The sequence below is a fragment of the Meriones unguiculatus genome, chromosome 6 (genome assembly GCF_030254825.1).
Source record: "Meriones unguiculatus strain TT.TT164.6M chromosome 6, Bangor_MerUng_6.1, whole genome shotgun sequence".
NCBI classification, from domain to species: Eukaryota; Metazoa; Chordata; class Mammalia; order Rodentia; family Muridae; genus Meriones; species Meriones unguiculatus.
The window spans coordinates 6,229,655-6,251,522 of record NC_083354.1 but is presented as its reverse complement, the minus strand read 5'-3'; the positions used below and the strand labels follow the sequence as shown (position 1 = coordinate 6,251,522).

The window sequence follows — 21,868 nt, the reverse complement described above, 5'->3', positions numbered from 1 at the left end:
CTTTATAGTTACCAAATTATTAATTCCATTATACAGTTTAAAGTAATGAAACACCCAAAGACATACTAGATATCTAGGAAGTAGCAAAAACACAATTTCCCACTTACATAAGAAGTGGCAAAAGTAGAACTCCGTACTTACACCTTAATTTCTGACAACTGTCACATTGATTCAACAAACTCTTGGTTGTCTAATTGAGGCTATGCCTAGCATTGGAGATCCAGTGACAAATTAGAGACATTGAGATCTTTCTCCTATAACACACAACCCATCCTGATTGGGACAATTAAAATATGAGCCTTCAGATAAATGCAAAAAATAAGGTGATGAGAAAGAGAAAGAGGAACTGAAAGAAAGATATGCTGAGCCATCAGTCAGAGCAGCCATCTTTGAGAAGACAGCATTGAATGGAGACTTAGGTTAAGCATGTGAAGAACATGTCACATAAGTGTTCAGACACATGAAAGAATTTGGTTTATTTTAACCAAACCTATTCATTAGTCCCCTTTATGCCTGTCATACAAATACACTTGACTTCTGCTTTTTACTATGAAATTTCACCATAAGGATACATATGATAAAATTGTAACTCATCCTTCAAATAGCAACTAAAAATATTCTTTGCTTTCACAGTGACATTTTTCCAAAATCCCCTTGAAAGAACAACCCATTCCCCTCTTTCAGGTCCTTATCAATCTTCTATTTTAGTACAAGGGCAAATACGTAATATATAAAGAAAACTCAGTAAATTCATTTCTCAAGTGTATTTTCTAAATCTAGCATAAATTGAAACATAATGTTCAATCTTGGGGTTGGAGAGAGAGCTCAGTAATAAAGAGCTTGTGCTGGTTTTGCAGAAGATCCTAGTTCAATTTCCAGCATCCACATCCTTTTGGTTAACTCCAGCTCTGTGGGGATTGCACACAGGAATCCACCTACACCAGATCACCCCTGCAAAAATGTAATTAAAAATAAAATAAATCTAACCCTAACCTTCTAAGGTCTAATGAGGTCAGGATTTTAGGGTGGACATCAATTGCAAAGAAAATACTCAAATGCTATTCTGAAAGTAGAAATATGCTGAAATAGTAATAAGAAAGTCTAGAAGCTGGGCAGTGGTGGCCCACACTTTTAATCCCAGTTGTCAGATTGCGTTCAAGGCAAGTGGATCTCTGTGGGTTCAAGGTCAGCCTGATCTACAGAGCGAGTTCCAGGACAGCCATTATACAGAGATGCCCTGTCTCAAACCTCCCCCCCTCAAGAGAAAATACCACATATTAGATGACTTATTTTTCATTAAAAAACTGTAATTAAATAGGAGAAATAAAATGACTGGGTCACAAAGCTAAAAAGTAGAGAAAGACAGCAAAGGCAAAATGTCCACATTGAATTTCCTAATATTTAAATATTAATAATCTGGCATAGCTTAGGTTTACAATTTAAAAAGTACAATTAGGTATCAATGTAACAAAACTCCACTTCAATAAATTTATTATTGCAGTAGTCACATCTAGTTTTATTCAGCTTTGCAATATTTAGCAAATAAATTTTCATAAGCCTAAATGTGCAAACAAATGCAGTTTGTAATATTTTTCTAAAAAGAATTGGGTTTTGTTCCACTTGGTACTTCTGTATGTCATTTCTAAAATAAGGACAATTCTGAGAACTAGAAAACATTTTAAAAGTACTAAGAAGTTAGAATTATTGCTGAAGGTTCTCTTATGAGCCATTACAAATAGCTGCTGTTTATCTGAGATTCATGCCATTTTATAATTCTGTTATGCTTTGAATCTAGAATTTTCTCATAGGGATATGCTCTGAAAGCTCAGTCTTCAGTTTGTGGCACTATTTTGTGTGTGCTTCCCCCCCACCCCCCCAAAAAAGATTTATTTATTATCTATACAGTATTCTGCCTATATGCGAGAAGGTGGCACCAGATACCATTATATATGGTAATGAGCCACCATGTGGTTGCTGGGAAACAAATTTAGGACCTCCAGAGGACCAGCCAGAAGCTGCCAAGCTCTGGGCCATCTTCCCAGCCTCTTGAAATTTGTAGACCCTCTTGCTAGAGGAAGTGGATGAGTAACAGTGGCCACCTTTGATTACAATGTAACGTTCTCTTCTTCCCTTCTGCTGGCACATGAACAACTGCACCCACATGCCCTTGCTCCACTGACTAAGCTGCTCCACCTTACTCACCACACTGTCATGTGACCCTCACTAAACTGGAATCACTAAAATCACCTTTTCCTGTTTTAAGTTTCTACCTTTGGGTATTCGCAGGAAGGATAAAGGTACCTAGCACTACTAAAAGCTCCAACAGAGTCAGGCATATAGTGTCTCCAATTATATGACAACTGTAAAATATGTTTTGCAAATGTTTAGGATGCAGTGATTAAATATATATGAAAGCTTTATATAAGCTGTAAAATGGAGGGAAACTAACAATTACAGTAACATTGAAGAAATATCTTTTCCTTAATTTCCTTTTCCTAAAACCCCTGGTAAGGAAATTACCTTGAGAGCCGGGAAAAATCTGATCATGGTAGGTGCACACCAAGAGAGTTCCATGCATCCTCATTAATTTTAATCACATGAGTAGTACTTCCCTAGTACTGAAACTTCTAGAATCTAAATATATGATTAGTTGTCAACTGGTAGCTATTCTTAGCTTCTGTGAGTATGTTAAGAAACTTTAGCTTTACTTATTGGAGATTCAAGTCTATACTATAAAGGGGCAATGGAAGCAATTCCCCTAACGGTTTTTCTTTACCCTCCATGCAGTGTGGGCATGTCTAATTTAAGGATCAGCACCTTTAATCTAGTATGTCCATTCTTATTCCAATATACACTCAATCCTATAGTTTGCTCTATGACCACATGAGTCTTCTCTGCTATTTATACGACCTGAACTTATTGCTCACTCAGCACAAAATGTATTCAGAAGTTACCAGCATTAGAAGTATTAGTATCTTCATATTTTTCAGTCTATAAAAATAACATTCCTAATGACAAAACTGGTTGAATCTTTAGAAGTTCTTTATTATCTCCACTTAATAAGTCAGTGTTACACTTGTCAAATATAGGAAGAAGAGTCTACACTATCATCAGTTCTTTAGTCCATGTGACTTCAACATTCCATAACTTCACAAAAATAGCTCTCTTATTTTTTAGCCTATCTTCTCACAAACTTTAAAATTTGATCACTTCTAGGCAGGTGTGCCAGCACATTACTTTAATTCTAGCACTCAAAAGGCAGATGCACATGGATCTCTGGAAATTGAAGAACAGTTTAGAATACCGTGAAGGCTAGCTGACCCTACCTAGTAAGATCCTGTCTCAAATTACTTAAACAAACAAACAATTAAAAAAGAGTTCATGCCTCAAAATACACTCCAAAATGAATAGTCAATCTAGTTTTAGGTTTTCTCACTATTATTAACATCAATCACAATTACCACTCTGTATTTGTTTATAACTTTCTACCACTCTGTATTTGTTTATAACTTTCTATTATTATTAATCTTTGTAACCAAGTTTTAGAGAGGATGGATCAAATTTAATTTCCTACCGAATATTCAAGGCTTAGCAGCTCAAGACAAAAGAAGGTTTTCATTAATGTTGCTAAAGGAATAAACGAAGTACAAGACAATCCAATTAATCCCTTGAGGTTAGAAACAGGTATGAACCAGAATTATTGCTTCAAATCTCCAATGTTTTAATTATTATGTAATGATTATGTATTTCTTGAAAGAACTTTGTTTATAATAAATACGTAAAAACGTTTTAAAATATGTGAGAAACTGACCATGAAAACGGATGCCCACCTGAAGAAGTCACTCCCATTTGAGGGATCAGCTGCTCTTCTCTGCAATTTTCACGGCCAGGGACTAATCTCTGGTATCTTGATGGATGAGGATTTCCATCAACATCGACCAAAAAGGGGGGAGGCATGAGATGAGGTGCCTGCTGAGTCTGCTCATCTAATACAAAATTGTTGGCATCACGGATAAGGGGCCGATAATCACTATGAAAAAACATCTGATCTGCTATCTGTAAAAAGAAAGGTCCATGAAATACTGGAAAAATAAAATTTATCATGAAAAAATTGATAAGAATTCCAAGAACTGCCAAATTCTATACTACAAATTAAGATACTAAAAATTTTATGTAAAAGAACAATATGGGACTTGGATTTAATTTCAGCATCCATGAGCTGTTTGATCTCCAGAATTAAAAGGAAGGATTCAAGTAACTAAAGAATCTTCTGTTCTTAATTTTAAGCATATCTTTTTTATTTTCTTCCCAGCCTATTGTATAAAAACCTCCTGCTTGAATTCTTCTCTGAAACCTAGTATAACAAGTCATATACATTTAAAAAATCATTAAAAATAAGCTTTTTAATTTAAATGGTAAGTAAAATTACATCTTGGCATGAAACATTCAAAGGTACACATTCAAAGATTCTCATATACTACATTCTATTTTAAATAGTTAGGCATATAGTATTTTGGAGGGATTGAACATGGAATCCCAAACATGCCAAACACATGCTAAAACACTCAGCTATGCTCCAATCCTCAAGATTTATGTAACAGTAACAACAAAAAAGTGACAGAAGAAAATACTGCCACTAGAGTGGAATAATGTAAAATTATTATGATTTCAGACTTGATAGAGCTTTAACTTCAATTTTCATTGGTTAATTTGCAATGCCATAAACTAAATTATGAATTATTCATTCATTCTAAAAGATTATCATCTTTTATTCAAAGTTAATTTATCCCAAGTTAAAAACTCAAATCTAGATTGTTCTATCAGGATATGTACAAAGTTGGTCCTTTTAAATTAATTACTATTTAATTAGAGAAAAGATTTTATAGAAGTTTTCTTTATACTGCTTTCTAAAAACAAGTTTCTGGAGTATTTAAGGTATGATTCTTTGAGCTGATTTTACAGATAATTTTTAATTCTGTGTAGCTGTGTGTGTTTGTAGTGGCAATATGAGTATATGCATGTGAGTGCAGGTGTCCAGAGACCGAGGCATCCAATCCCCTGGAGTAGGAGTTACACCCAGTTCTGAGCTTCCTGCCATGGGTACTGGGAACCAAACTCTAACTAAACTGAAAGAGCAGCAAGTATCTTAACCATTCAGCATCTCTCTAGCCCTAAGTTCTGATTTTAGCAATGTGAACTCTCACCCAGTAAGGAAAATCATATAACCCCACAGCCGTGCATTTAAGAAATAGGAATACAATGTTTATCACACTCTACCTTGTCATACTTGCTACTGGACCCAAAGCCAAAAATTAAAAGATGTCCATGAGAGTCTGTGCATGCAAAGTGCTGACCATCAGGGGAGCATTTGCAGTCAAATACTGCACCATGTCCTTGGCCTTCAATCTGAAACATATTAACCAAAATTCAGAAAATTGCCATTAAAATATACAAAACTGGTACTACTGTCACTAGAATTTTACAATGGAAAGATTTAAAAGTATACATACATCCTGACAAAGGGAAGATAAGTATAATAAGCAGAGTACAATAAAATTTGTGAAAATCATGAAAAATGCAGGATTAACAGCGTTGAAAACAAAGAATCCTAATCACAGACCAGACACAATTCAGAAAATAAAAATACACAGATTTCCCTCCCACCCAAAGAATCTACCCGGATTAAAACATAAATGAACCATACATTCCATCTATTTCCATTCATTCCTGCCCTTTCCGTAAAGGCTAAGAACATGGAGAAACAGTAGCAATTTCTTTCTTTCTTTCTATTTTTTTTTTCTTTTTTGAACACTCAGAAGTAGTAGCCAGAGATCACTGCTTACAAGACACTAAATTTTATTCTTTTTGGTAAAAAAAAAAAAAAAAAAAAAAAAAAAAAAATTCCCTGGTGGTCTCACTCATCTTTTAATGGTGAATTTTAAAGGTTAAAGAAAAGGGTTTTTTTACCTGATAATTGTTTTCTGTTTTCCAGTTCCATTAATCCAGAACGAATGGGTTTCTCCCTGCAACCTGTCAATCAAACAGAGGTGGCCAATCACCACTCTGATTTTTTTTTTTTTTTTTTTTTTTTTTGCTCTCAGTGCTTCTTCAGACTATGTTCCAGTTGAAAACTTCTTTAGCAGTGTTCTGAAAGAGGTAAAAATTCTACCCTATCTATAGCACATCTAGGGACTGAATTTCAGAAACATCTAAACTAGGGAGTTGACTCCCAAACAAATAATAACTAAGGATGATTTTCAACAACTGTGATTGGATTTCTGGATTAGCAGAATCGGAACACACATATTATCAGGTAAGAAATACCTCCTTTCTGTTCCGGTATCCACTGATCTAGAACAAGCTGAACTTGGTTACATCCTAGGAACTGCTTGGAAGGAAAGAAGTGGTGACTTTCTTTGAGTATTAGTAATTTGGCAGATGTTCACGAAACACAGGAATTAAAATGCAGAACAGCCACTGATTTCTCAAGAAAAATAAGTACCTCAGTCAAAAGAGAAACACTATTCTAAAATTTAGCACATAGAAAGGCCTCAAAAAGAAAAGTAACCTTGTCTTTGGATCTCTCAAGGTTTAAAAATAAAAATACACGAGACTTATTAATGAGATCCCAGATGCTGATTAACAGAGAAGAAAGCAGCTTTCCTTATTATAATCATTAAAGAAAACAAGAAAGCCTTTCTAATCCTAATACATAAAGAACTTACCATGTAAAAGAAATGAATCATTAATGAAACTGGATAATTTATTGGGTAAGAAACTTGAAGGTAAGATAGCAGAGGAAGGTACCACTTTAGAATGACTCAAAAAACAACGAAGGACAGAACTACTTTCTCCATAGCAGTCTAAGACATTAGCCACATAGCATATGCTAGAACTGAAGACTGTAACTCCAATTGTCAGGATTCACATTTTAAGTGTTTAGTACTTTTATAGGCAAATAAATGCTATACAAACTTACAAGTAACTAACTACATATACAAAAGAAAACCTCTAAAGGAATTTTATATCAGAATTTCAAGAAAGTGTCTGGGACATGAGAGAGATGTTTTAGTCCTCAGTTCATTCAAAATTTCCAGAAAAAGAAAAAAAGAAAAGAAAAAGCAAGCAAGAAGGAAAAAAAAAAGCAAGATTTTTAAATGCCTCCAGAACTAACACTTTTCTGTAAGTTTGTAAGTTTCAGCACAAACAGTATAGAGGAAGAGGTGTGAGAGTACTCACACTTAGCAATGACTAAGGAAAGCTGGCAGACCTTTCTTCATGAGCATGGCAAGATAACCTCTGGAAATCTTAGGAACTGTGCACTGGCTATTTAATCTGCAGAGGAAGGAGCTGGGGGAGTTACTCAACTTCACATGCATGCTCCTTATCAATGTGTCATATTAGCAGTTAGTAGATGTCCAGAAGAGTATTTTGGTTGGAAGTTATAAAGGTCTAAAGCAACAACTGCACAAAATCTGCTTCCTACATAACACAGAATCTGAAAAAGTCATTGAGGCCAGACACTTGGCAAAGGAACCCTCCTACAAAGGACTGTAGAGCCAAATGTGAGAAGCTGTAATGAAGTCACATATGCTAGAGATGACAGAGCAGTGTTATCTGCCAAGGGGAGCTACAAACAGGGAGTAGTACTAGCCTAAGAGGGAGCGAAACAAAAAACAAAATAAAACAGAAACAAACAAACAAAAACCAACCCTTTGACATAGAGCTATAAAATTTGGAAGTTTCCCTGTTGGGTTTGGGTCTTGCTTTGTTCCAGTATTTCCTAACTTACAGCCTGATTCCTTCTTTTAGAAGAGTAATGTATACTTTGTACCATTTTCTGTTAAAAGTATATAATTTGCTTTTGTATTATAGAGAGGGTCTTCAGTCTCAAGAGACTTTGGAAATTTAAACAGTCTTGAGACCAAAAGACTGTAGGGCTTCTGAAGTTGGACTAAATACATTTTGTAGCAGTCTGATGTGGCAACAAGTTTATAGGAGCCAGAAAGTGGAATGTGGTGATCTGAATGAGAATGTCCCCACAGGCTCCTGTTTGGGAAGGATTAGGATGCTAGCCTTGTTGTATCTGTGTCACTGGGGTTGTGCTTGAGGCTTCAAGAGTTAATGCCACTCACTCCCTCTCTATCTCTGTCTGGTGCTTATAGAACATCAGTGAGTGTTCAGCTTCTGTTCCAGCATCATTCCTACCTGCCTGCAGCCCAGCTCCTTGTCACGATGGTCATAAACTGCCTCTGAAATTTAAGCCATCATTAACCACTTTCTTCTTTAGCTTGCCCAGGTCTTATCACAGCAATAGAAAAGTAATTAAAAGACTACCCTATTTGCAGCTTCTTACAATGTGTATTATGACTGACAAAGTCAACCAGAAAAAAAAGCTATTCTCTCTGAAAAAGCATTTCATCTTTTAAACCAAACAAGGGATTTTAAAGTAAGTTTAAATATATATGTCTAAGTAGGAAGCAATGAATCTTACAAAAAATAAATAAATAAAACATACTATTTGTATAAAGAATGAATGTATATAAAGAATATATGAGGTCTATGGTCTACCTGAAAAAAAAAATGAGTCAACATAAAATTTAATAATGCGTAAGATTTGTTATTTATTCCATGTTATAATAAAACAATTACACAAAAGAAAAAATTCTTTCAGATGAACTATGCCTCTAGTATGCCTATTATACATTATTTGGGACATAAAGATCATGTAACAAAACTCATACACACTAAACAGTAAAGAATAGCTAAAATAATTCACGAAATAGTATTAGCTAAGAATGGCAAAAATTTCAAAACGGGTCAATAAAGGAAAGTCATATTCAGCAATTACTATATTCTGCTTTTTAAAGTAGAAGATGAGAACTATATGACAATAGTGTTCCTGTTATTAGAAAATTCTGTGACTAAATCCTAGAAGAATTTTTAGGAAATGAGTATTAAACCCTTGTTAAGAGAGGTAGAAGACCAAGAACTCTGCTAGTAATGAGCAAATAAATAATCTCTGAGCTCTGTTTAAGAATGAAGAGTAGGGAAACAGCCATTTAGACTCCTACTCAGTTCTAAAATCATGATGTTCCAGAAGGGTTATTTAAAGACCTAGATAAATGTGAACCTGATTATATCAAAAGGACAAAGTGCAGACTAAAATCATAAGGTCTAATTATGTCAATCAGGAAGACTGACTGACTGAAATGAAAAATATTTACTTCTAGAAGACCTCAAAACACAAAGATGAAGCATGCGAAGTAGCTTATGCAAATTCACTATCAATTCTATATCTAGAGTCACTTTGTTTTTCTCACTTTATTTTTCTTTAAATATTTCACTAAGTTGGAAGGAAGCACTGAGCTAGAAAATATTCTAATAACCACTTTAGCATAAACATATACCTAAGAATCAAATAGCAGACAGACTTTATAATAAGAAAAAGCTTTTATGTATAAGGAGTTAGACAATACTGGGGGGGGGGGAGAATTCATACTACATGCGGCAGTAAAATGAGTAAGTGGGCAAAGGTACCTAATGACTAGAGTTCAATGTCTGAGATCAACACGGTGGAAGAGTAAGAACCAACTTCACAAAGTAGTCCTGACCTACATACACCCAAATACACACACCACACAAATGTAATAAAATAAAGACTAGCTTAAAAAAAAAAAATATCCAGTATACTGAACATCCCTTACAATCATTCCTGTAGCTTAAACAAAGACAATCTGTTAACATTCTCCATATTCTAGCAATCAAGTAACCTTCAAAACATCTTAAAAGGTTGTCACTGTTTTCAATATTGAAATGGCCTTAATTTACTATATATGAACAAAGACAGCTACTCAACTACGTCAACTCCAAATATAATGAAATTCTGTGGACACTTATTCTCCTCCCAACTCTGAAAATGACATAGTGGCTGTCTAACACACCGTAGGAATTTTGGTCTCTTTTCCTGTCCACTCTGGCAAACAGGAGCGTTTCTGAAAGTTTAGTTCTAAACTCTCTCTACTAGCCTCCTACCTCTATGAAGAGACAATTACAGATGGCACAGTATAGCCTTTCTGTTCTCAACTCCTGGTGCCTCTGGTCACATATCTCAAAATGCTGGCTCAACACTTCCATAGCAAGAAGTGCACCACAAGAAACAAACACGAAATGAACTTAAAGAAAATTTGTTCTCTTTACTCTCTTCAACTATTAGTTATGTTATCATGTGAGTAACTTAGGCTTAACTATCTGAACACATGTAATGAATCTTTCCTCTGTCAATCCCTGGTCTTCTTTCTATCAAGTGTTACATAAATTTACACTCATAAATTTTCCATTCCCCACTCACATAATTTTTCATCTTTAAATAATGAAACTAGTCCTCCCTAAATATAGTTAATTTCATACTTGAAATATTACTTCTAGAAACTGAACTATTGTTGCATTGGCTTTTGGGCTGTATTTACGAAAACCACGACAATGTTTCACTATTTCCATTCACAAAATCACTTGAGGCTATTACTAATCTCCCTCAGCTTGTTTTCACCTCAGTACCCAGTATTTACAGTCTATTACAAACTTTCTACACTATTTTATCAACACTTATTTCACTTAAATTGTTTCTCTTATTAATACAATTAATTCTTTCTTCCTGACTCTGTATTTATTTAACTTTTAACACATGATTCCAATTCATTTTCTTAAAGAAAACTTAGATGATCCAGCCTGAACTGACCACTGTATCTAACTGTTGTAAATTGTCATGCTTCTATTTGACATCAGTATGTATCATTTCATGCGTGTTTCAGTTCTTCAAGTTGACTGCTACGTTGCTAAAGACAGCCATGTCTTTCTCATTTTGGGGCACGCTGATGTTTTTTTAGACTCACAAAATATACAGTCAAATACTTACTAATCAAAATGCCTTCAACTTCCTTTTTACGTACAATACACAAATTTATACATACTTTTCCTTATAATTATCAAATTTTAAATGCCTTGAGATAATGGTCAGCTGATTGTTAAAAAAAATGAAACCATGTAAGTTGCTCAACAGTAACTATGTTAATGCCAACAAAAAGGTTCGATTTTTGTACAAAGACAAAGATGAAAGAATCTAAAAAAACTTAAGAAACTTAAAAATAACAATAGTTATATATTTAGAAAAGTGAAGGCAATTCTTTACTCAGAGAAAATGAAACAAATATGTGATCCTATCTTATTAGACAGTGAGAAGAAATAGAGAACAAAGTAGGGCAGTGAACAAACTTGAATTCCAAGTTCCCAAGTGATAACATGTTAAGCTATGGCTATTTTCAGCTTTTCTTTTTCCTAGATACATACAACTATAATTACCTAAAACTAGACCACACTGAGAACATGCTAAAGTCAGAAGTATGCATTGGCAAAAATTCTGAGTGGTTTATTGGCAGCCTCTACTTATTTGCAATGTTGCAAGGAGAAATACATTGTTCTGGATTAGTGGACACTGGAACATTTTTAAAACATTCTTAAGTAAAGAAAAGTTAAGAGAGCAATTATAAATATAAAGAAAACTTTATTAAATAAAAACTCTTATTTAGAATTTACCCATGAAACAAAACCAATGTAAATTATCAAATTCAGTAAAAAAAACAAAAACAAAACAAACAAACAAACAAAAAACCATGGTAGTAAGACATTGTATTTTTTTTTCAATTAAAAGCAAAACCAGGCAAGAAGCAAAACAGCGTACAGCTTTGAATATCCTGAGAAAAACACAGAAAAAATACAAAATAAAAAACAGTGAGGAGTACAGAGACATGAACAGCAAATGAAAAAAAGCAAAAGCAGCAAAGACACAGAAAAACCTAATACAGGGCCTGCATATGCCACTCTGAACACAGTTACCTTATTTCTTAGTATATATACTACTTACACATTTAATGTACGCTAATGCTAAGAAATGTGCAAGTTAAGAAATTTTAATCTTTAAAATTAAAATCCAATTGTAAATTTGGTGATTCTCATTATACTATATGGCAATTTAATGGGGAAAAAGGCCAACGCCAACTTTTTTAAAAAGCAATATTTAAACTTTTAGTACACTTCAAACTTAATTTTTTGCAGGAACAGGAATGACACAATGCCATAAATTTTAGTATGGAAAGTATGCTGCACATATGGTCAAGTTATAGTTATTTCTATAAACAACATAACTGCCTTTAAGCATTTAATTGACCCTTAGACACTACAGTTTCAGAAAAACCTTACCAAAACAAAATTATACTGATGTTTTCCTCATGACAATGTCAAGCAAAACACAGCCTTGCAAAGCTATACACAATTGGTTTGGAGTGTTCGTAACACACACTACATGTTTTATAAACTATCCTAATATATAACATTTTCATTGATTATACAGGTTATCCAAGGACTACTCAAGCTGAAACATTACAACTTACTATACAAGAATAATGTATAAGGTCTAGAAAATTGTTTTTAAAGGAACAATGTCTTAATGTGATGATAGTTTCTCTACAATATTCTCTTTAGTTTCTTTCACTCCTGGAAGAGGGAGAGTAAAGGGAGAAGCAGTGAGGGGAGGGGAGGAGAGGAAAACAGGTTGATTTCCCCAAATGACATGAGTCAACAGAGTGAAGGAGTTGAGAGGAACGTGTCAGCCCTTATAAACAGTATCACTTATTATAGTCTTGTATATCTCATAATTAATGGAAACAAACCCAAGTCTGGCTCTCAACTGCTTTTATTAATCAGGTCCTCTGAAAGAGGAGCTAGCAATAAAAACAAGACAAGTTTCCCCATTCTTTTTTTTTTCTTCAGTACCATTAGCAAGCTGGAACTTATAAGTTTGGAATAAAATCAATTAGAAATTATTATTCTAAAAGAATATGAATTCTCAAACCCTTTATATTGTTTACAAATTTACATAGTCTTAAAATAAAGCAAAATAACTGAAAAAAAAAAAAGTCTTAGGGGCTGGAGAGATGGCTCAGAGGTTAAGTGCACGTGCTGCTTTTCCAGAGGTCCTGATTTCAATTCCCAGCAAAAATGACAGCTCACAACTCTCTGTAACTCGAGTTCCAGAGGCTCTAACACCCTCTCAAGATATACATACAGGCAATACACCAATGCAAATAAAATAAATGAAACATTTTTTAAGGCTTAGTGTAACAAAAAAAATTGTTTATTTCAATGGCAGCTACTAGTGCTTATTAAAATATTGTTTCTTAATATAGCTACTTAAGTTTTATTAAATATAACAACTATACCTCAAACATTTGCATTTAATATTTCACCTTTTCACTTGAAAAAAACTTTCATAATATGATTTTAATTACTTAAGATTTTAAGAACTGAATTCTAAATTTCCTACTTGATAAAGTACAGAAAATGTTCATTTATTCATAACATTGAATTGCTTTTCATATTAATTTTATTTTCTTTCAAAAATATACTATGAATTTAGGCATGAATCCCATTATTCACAAAAAAAGATACTAACATTGAAACAATATTCTCAGACACTTTTACTTCAACACTTGAGCTATATCCCCAGCCCTAAGTTTTAACGTACTATTATATATATATTATATACATATAATATATATATATATATATAAATTCATTCTTTTAAAGGCCTAGTTGTTTTTTTTTTTCCTTCCTTATTTTCTGGCTGTCAGTCCAATGGTGAACTTATTTATTTATTTTATAAGCTTCAATTTTTAAAATTCTTCAAAATACTACTTATTATATGAACATTCACCATGTAAGTCAAAATGAGAATACTATATGAAGAATTATCCTTTCTTAAATTCTACAAAGGAGGACTAGATACGCCAAATAATGCTCAAAAAATATTTACTAAATTCAACTGTGATTTAGGATAATAAACACAACTAACATCAGAGATTACATCTGGAATCATCAAAGCGTTATGATATTTAACAGTTCTGATTAGTTATACAAAGCCAAATAGCTAAAATGATCAGTAAGATCATCAGCTTCTATTTCATCCAAAAGGTGTTTTTAATTTCTTAGTAGCAGTGATGGATGTTTTTTATGCCAACCTGCCCATAAAAAACAAACGAACAACAACAACAACAAAAATACCGAAAACATCAAAAAAGGCGACAAAGTAAACAGTAAAGACCAAATTAAGAAATATGGTAGTCACATAAAGTCACATAACTGACAAAGATTGTGAAATAAAGATCACAGAAGAGCCACTCGGAATTCTATCACTGTTAAATTGTTACTTCTTAGACACATCACTAACTGAGTCTAGCTGGTAATTGTTATACAGTGATAGTGAAATAGTCTCAGCTACCACCCTGAATATATTTAGTATTAAAAACACATTAATAATAGTCTTATAAAACATAGAATTTGTATACTCTGACCAAAGCAAAGCTGAGCAAAGTACTTTGGCTTTGTAATAAACACTTTCTCTATGAAACCAGAAATAAAATTACCCTTAGTATAAAAGATTTTCATAAAGACACAATTTTGTAGTTTGGTAAATACACTGACATCTATTAAAAATCAATTAAAACATAGAAACCAACAAAAAAAAACTTAAAAAAATAAAGGCAACAACTTGTTTTTAATGAAACAAAAGGTAGCAATACTCTATAAATCTTCTGTACCAAAAAAATCTTCTGTACCAAGAATAATTGTTTTCTTTATTTTATTTATTATGTAATCAGTGTTCTGCCTGCATGTGTGTCTATACAGCAGAAGAGGACACCAGATCTCCTCAGAGATAGTTGTGAGTCACCATGCGGTTGCTAGGAATTGAACTCAGGACCTTTGCAAGAGCAGCCAGTGCTCTTAAACCTCTAATACACCTTTCCAGCCCTATTTATTTTTTTAGTTTGTTTCTCTCAGTTTTTAGATACTAATACTACAAAATAATTTAAGCAGGACTATGGAGGTTTCACTATTTACTGGACATAGAAAGAACAGAAAAAAACTCCTTAACTAAAATAAAACAAAATTATTTCCCTTTCTTCTTTTCTTCAAAGATGTGGTCTTCAACAACCCAGGCTGGTGAGGAACTCACTCAGCCAAAAATGACCTTCAACTCCAAATCCTCCTAATTCTACCTTCCAAGTGTGAACAGATTACTCTACACTGCCGCAAAAACAATTTTAAAGGAATTAAATAATTTTTATAATCAAATTTCTAGCTACATAGCTAATTTGTAATGGCAGGACCAGAAAATTAATAAATCTAAAAGTGCTACAATTTTTAGGTCTGCTGAAATGGTGCAATGTTGATTTTTCCAAACTTACCTGATGAGAGGAAATTAAGAATCAGTGCTTAACTGCCTAAAAAGTCTTCATTTGTATAGCAGTATAAGACTGCTCTTTGGAAATTTACTTACTACGTGAAACTACTAATGTGCATAGTCACAATTAAGGACCAACCGAGAAATGACCAACTTCCTTATTCAACAAATGTTTAGAAAAGAAGCAATCCAGAAATATGAAGGTAAAAAACAGATAAGAACTTTACATTTACAAATTTGCTTGAAAATAATACAACTCTCCATAATCACAAAGGAAATCCATTCATCAAAAACAACTAACCCAATAATCAATCTTCATAAAAATGGGAAATGTACAATTACTATTTCTTACCTTCTGAACACTAAAGCACATCCACGGCAAAGGCCACAGTTAATCACTTCACTAGCAAAAGTTTTTGTTCTTACACTCAATCAAGAAGAGTACTCAGGGTCATTCAGTCTCTTCACATGTATTGTATCTCACAAATGACATTGGGAAAGGGGTATCAATCTAGCCTCAATCAATCAAAAACTACAGGCCTTGCACACACTGAGCAAGCATTCCTACCAGATTATATTCCCAGCCTGAAAATGACTCAACTTACAAAATAATTCCGATTTTTGTGTGATTTTGTTAATTATATCTAATCTTATGACTTAATAAAGATTTGTTTTCAAAAATCTAAGAAGTAAAAATAGTAGAAACATGTTTCTTTCCTTCCTCTTGCTGACTGGAAACCCAAAAAGAGGAAGTAGTTTTTATGTGACTATCAAGTGCATTATTTAAGGACCCTTTTATTTCATACATTGATGAAAGAGGAGGGCAGATACTGCTTAGCAAGCTGCAAATGTAATCAAACCAATGCTAATTGAAATGTTTAACAAAAACAAGCTAAATGCACATGAAACCACAGTGCAGAGGCAAAAGGCATGAAGCCAATATAACAGTATCAACTTGACCAAAGTTAAGAAATACCTAATTCTTTACCTTCAATTTTAAAATTGATGTACTCAAATCAAATTGTGTTTTATAAACATAAAAACAAACGAAAAAATGCCAAGAAAAATTAAACACAAAGACATTTTTCCACTATATTTTCATTTACATAGCTTACTGGTCAGTTTCACTGCTAAAATTAAACTAAGTAAAACTAAGCCAGTTATCACAATACCCAGGCATTATAATACAAACAACTGATTTTAAGGTTAACATCTCAATAAATATACAGATCCTTATTGATAGACATTTAAAGTCAAAATAAGGCATGACGTTTTAAAATGGATTTCGCTTGTGATATGCAGAGCCCTTCTGTCAAGATTCCCCACATCTTTAACAGGTATTAAACAAGAAATATAATTACCATGTTGAAATAAGACCGAACTTTGACTCCTCTTGCTAGATCCCACACTATCACATTTCCATCATGACCAGCAGAAAAGAGAACTCTAGGATCAAATGGGTGTGGTTCAAGAACAAACACCTCATCTTCATGACCCTGAAATATTTTGAAGTAGCAAAGAGTTTAAAAATACTTAAAATTATACAAGACAATGGCAATGATTCTAGAAAATAGTGGTAAGAATTATTAAACTGGCAAAAATTTCAACTTTACCAAGGTTTAAACAATACAACTGTGCTAATAGCACTGCCATGCCTTACACATTATTACTAACCTTCAAGAATAAAACCAATGGGCTCTTACACAACAAACACAGCAAGCACTTAATTTCCAAGCCATACCTGCTTGCATTTAAAAAAAAAATTTCCCCGTTACCTATCAAGTCCACTTATCAGCAAGGGGTTTTAAACACACTGGCTTACTTTATTTTATTTATACTACATTCTACAACCGGGGTCAGTAATATTAAAAGCAAGCAAGAGGTTTTAAACACACTGGCTTTATTCTATTTTATTTTTAGATTACATTCTGCAGTCAGCCTCACTAATACAAAAATTTGGATTTTGTTTCTTACCATTAGGACATGAATCAGTTGACCAGTATAAGAATTCCAAACTTTCAGAGTCATGTTATTAACTGCAGTTATAACTGTATTGTCATGTCGATCCCAAGCTACCATAGTTACTTTCATTTTTGTGATTTTGTCTTCTATCCCTTGAAGATTTTGGCTGGAAAGGACAAGTTTATTTGTTTACACTAATATTATTAAGATACAAGACAATGATAAAATGTGTGGAGAAAACCTGTCTCGAAAAACCAAAAAATAAAAATCAAATGTGTATTCATTTATAGTTTATATTTATTAACATGAATAGTTATTATAATTGAAAACAGTGGAACTGACAATGGCACAAGTCATGGCATGGATTCAGAAAATGCAAGATTTCTAGGATAATCCGTAAGCCGTTATGAACAGAGACCCTGGGGTATACCACGGTTATTACTACCAATGGTTCAGCAGCCCTATGCTATGCAGCTCAGGTACCACCTTTTACTGTTGCTATCATGCTATATTCACTGAGACAACTATCCATAAACACAAATAGTGAGAAATGATCAAACAGTAAAATTAAAACAACAGTTACAAAATCTATCATAATTTCTCTTGGCTGAAGAAGCCACTAGGTATAGAGTCATCCTTTTGAGGGTCTTAGTTGGTAGAGTGCTTGACTAATATCATGCAGGAAGGCCTGGAACAGAACCCCAGCACTGCAATAAAACCAAGGGTGGTGCCACATGCCTATAATTTTAGCACCAGGAGATGAAAAGACAGAGGCAGGCAGATCAGGAGCCCAATGCCATTTCTGACTACAAAGTCAGTTCAAAACAACCCAGTACAGTATATGAGATCAAGTCTCAAAAAGCAAAAATAAACAAAATCCAGACATGGAACAAAGTAAGATAATCTGGTTGCAAACATCTTCATCCTTTAATAAAACTTAACTAAAAAATTAACTGAGCAAATCTTATTAAGAGCAATGAAATACTTCGCGCGCGCACATACACACCCACACACACAGCCCTGTTCATCAGTAGCAGCAACTCTAATCAACAAAGAAAATTAATAATTTTAACATGATATACAACTTTATAAGCAAAGTCACTCCAACATTTAACATTATTATATTAAATAATCTCTATAAATATCTCAAGCTTGATCTCTTACCCTGCTGGACGAGTAGCCATATCTAACAAAATGCTTTTCCATTCTCTTCGTTTAAATTGCCAAATTCGTGCTGTCCCGTCACGACTACCACTTACAAACCTGGAAAAAAAAAAAAAAAAAAGCCCAACCCCACAAAGTGGATCAGAGTCTCTATCAAAACATACTTTTCTCAAAAGTTCTTTTTAAAAAACATTTTTATTTAAAAGTATTTCAATATAATAAAAATGGTTCCCTATGTCTCTATAAATCTAAGAACTCCCAAAGCATAATAAGCTTGGAAGACCATTTTAATAGGTCATGAATAGGCTGATAAAAATAAGTCAAAATGGTTTGAGACCCCTTAACAAACAAAATTAACATTTTCTGATGGAAAAAAAGTTGGTGTTCAGTATCAAAGATCTTGATTTGTTCTAGTCAACGTATCAAGAAGCAGCTATATTTTCTTTTAAAACAAAAGAATATTTACAGAAAACCATCTTTTAACATCTAGGAATGTCATAAATATAAGAATGTGAAATTTCAGTTTTAATCAAAGGCTTCTCTTCTGATAGGAAATAAAAGGTATAGATTAAAAAAAAACCAGAACAACAAAAAAATTTTCAATTTATCCAAATATCTAACATTGTGAGACATTGGTTCAGAAGGCTACAGTGTGCTTTAAGAATGAATAACTTCTATTCTGATGACTACAGTTATCTTTACATTCTAGTTTTAATGTACAACTAAATAAGACAAATATATTTTACCTGTTACTAGTGTTGGAAAACTGGATACTGTCAACTTTATCCTGTACAAGCAAACAAAATAAAGCAGAAGCTGAATACATAACTGTTGGCTCACTTAAGACTGCACCCACCTCGCTCCTTCTCCAATACTCACAGTATGAAACTCCAATTCTGATATTTTCTCTGGTTGACCTGATCCAAAAAAGTAAACTCTAATAATATGGTCAGTGCTTCCAGTGGCCAAAAACATTCCACCTATGAAAAACAGCACAATTTTATAAGTAAAACACAACTTCTACATGATACTATTAACTTTGCTGAGTCTTCTTTTATCCTCTTAATGACTTATTATAAGTTCTATCCTACTTACAAGTTCTAATTCTCCAAGGAACTTGACAATACAAAATCTGCAATACAAGGAGCCAGTACTTCTCAAAGTTCATTTATGTCGCTATATATATATTCTACTTTAAATTCACTATTTATATGACATTTTTACTCATCTTAAGAGCAAAACTCTCATATAGCATCAGGTTATTATACACTCTGAAATAGTTTACAGACTTTTTCGAAATGATTCACTCAATGGACCCTTAAAAACAACAATGTATCTTTAGAAAAAGCATGAATCCACAGTATGATAGAAAGTACATGTACAGAGCCTATGCCTACATTATAACTAGAACATTGTCTAGATGGCAGCAGTACTGGATACATAGAATGTGAAAAATTTTAGTAGCAACAGATTCACTGGTCTTTACTGTTCTTTACCCTTAGCTAATACCGCCAACTTCAATTATCAAATGGACAAAAGTACATTAAAAAAAAAATCGGATAAACAGATACTGGGAACATTATAGCCATAATTTTTCTTAAATCAATTCACTTTAAATATTTAGATCATAAAACCATCTGGCAATCATTAAAAATGCTACTGCATGAGCTTAATTAGAAGTAGAATATCAGCAATGTTAAAGCAAATGACTCTGGAACAAGACAGATACACACACATTTTTTTTAAAGTTTTACTGATTTTTATGAAACACCGCCAAATTCTATGAAAAAAAATTTTTAAGCCGGGCAGCAGTGGCACACACCTTTAGTCCCAGCAGAGGCAGAGGCAGGAGGATCTCTGACAAGAGGACAAAATGGTCCATAAAACAAGCATAGGACAGCTAAGGCTACATAGAGAAACCCTGCCTCAGAAAAATAAATAAATACATAATTTGTACTGAGAAGGTATAAAGATTCATTCTTTAATCAGTCAATTTTGAAACTACTTATTCCCTCCTCCTAGAAAAGCATGGCATTCATGTGCTTAGATACCCTACACCCCAGAAAAGTAATCTGATTTGATTTTCACTCGTTTATTAGCTCTAAGTTTATATATGCAAATATGCTACACAATGCAGCAGAAATTATTTTCATAATTTTAACTTTGAGAGGTGCTTTCTAGTGAACAATTTTAAGTTGAAAAGTAAGCAATCATACCAGCACTGAAAGAAGAACAAATCATCTGAACTCCAGGCCGAGGGCGCTCTGTAAATTTTGTAGGTCTTGGACTATATTAAAAATAAATAATAATCATTTAAAAATAGTCTAATGAGCCATAAGAAATAATCCCTTCTAAAACCTGATCTTGAAAAAAAAAATGGCTATCTTCTTAAAAACAAAATCAAAAGAAAAACACTCTATCAGCAGTCCTTTCAAAACTGATAAATTCCACAGTACATTTTGATGTGTGTGTATAGATATCAGCACATGGAACAATCGAAAGTAACTGTCACTCTGGAAATGAATTATACCTACTTTTAATCAAATTTAACAAGTTTCATATAGAATAGCAACATATAAATACATAAGGAAATAAGTTAAATATAAAAATGATCACATTGGCAAAATAGGTGTTAACTTTGTGGGTTCTATGTATCATTACATAAATGCTTTAATTGAGCTTTTTTTCCTTGCTGTTTAAAGTTCTGTGTATATGTTTGGATGAGGGGAGAGCAAATGAATATGTATGGGACCCATGAATGCATGTGTGTGGAAGGCAAAAGCTGATGATGTATGCCGTCCTCAATGACTCCACCTTATTTCTGTGACAAGATCTCTTAGTGTACTATCTCACAGACTGGCTAGCACAGATACACAGCAAGCCCCACCTGTCTCTGCCCTAAAGCTATTCCCAGCCTCTGAGGTTACAGATGTACCTCTACATCCAACTTTTTACAGGGTGATAAGGCTCCAAACTAAGCTGCTCACGCCTGCAGAGCAGGCACTTCACCTACTGAGCCATCCAGCTCTTGATCACCTGGTAATATACCATAACAAAATATTCTTCCAAAACACAATTTACCTTTTATACTAAAGCAAATCTGAAGGCAATGTGACTCATCTCAACAATGAAATTCCTTCAAAATAGTATGAGTCACATAAAATAAATTATATTCAACCATATTTACTAATTACAGCTACACTACAGACTTTTTTAGAGATTAACATTTTTGAGATAACGTTTAATATTACAATCAACTATGTTGAAAAACTAAAATTACAGCATAGATTTTAAGAATGTACATATTATTCTATGATAATTATATTTAAAATCCTGTTTTAACTTATTGTTTTCTATCAGAAAAGAAAAAGCAGTAATGATTAGGGCTGTGTCCATGTACACTGTCTAACTTTTACCAAACCACAGCATTAAAATTAGAAGAGTTTT

At 33.3% G+C, this 21,868-nt stretch overlaps 1 protein-coding gene across 2 annotated transcripts in view; it reads right to left on the bottom strand.

Annotated features, from left to right (window-relative positions):
* Window positions 1-21,868, bottom strand: part of Phip (pleckstrin homology domain interacting protein) — a 116,400-nt gene that overhangs the window by 48,758 nt on the left and 45,774 nt on the right. For both annotated transcript variants that reach the window (XM_060384690.1, XM_060384691.1), the window contains 8 exons: window positions 20,638-20,708; window positions 19,301-19,401; window positions 19,168-19,208; window positions 18,422-18,520; window positions 17,270-17,423; window positions 16,657-16,791; window positions 5,278-5,406; window positions 3,831-4,056 (listed from right to left, as the gene is read on the bottom strand). In XM_060384690.1, coding sequence (XP_060240673.1) covers window positions 3,831-4,056; window positions 5,278-5,406; window positions 16,657-16,791; window positions 17,270-17,423; window positions 18,422-18,520; window positions 19,168-19,208; window positions 19,301-19,401; window positions 20,638-20,708 — 956 coding nt within the window. The remainder of the gene's footprint in view (window positions 1-3,830; window positions 4,057-5,277; window positions 5,407-16,656; window positions 16,792-17,269; window positions 17,424-18,421; window positions 18,521-19,167; window positions 19,209-19,300; window positions 19,402-20,637; window positions 20,709-21,868) is intronic.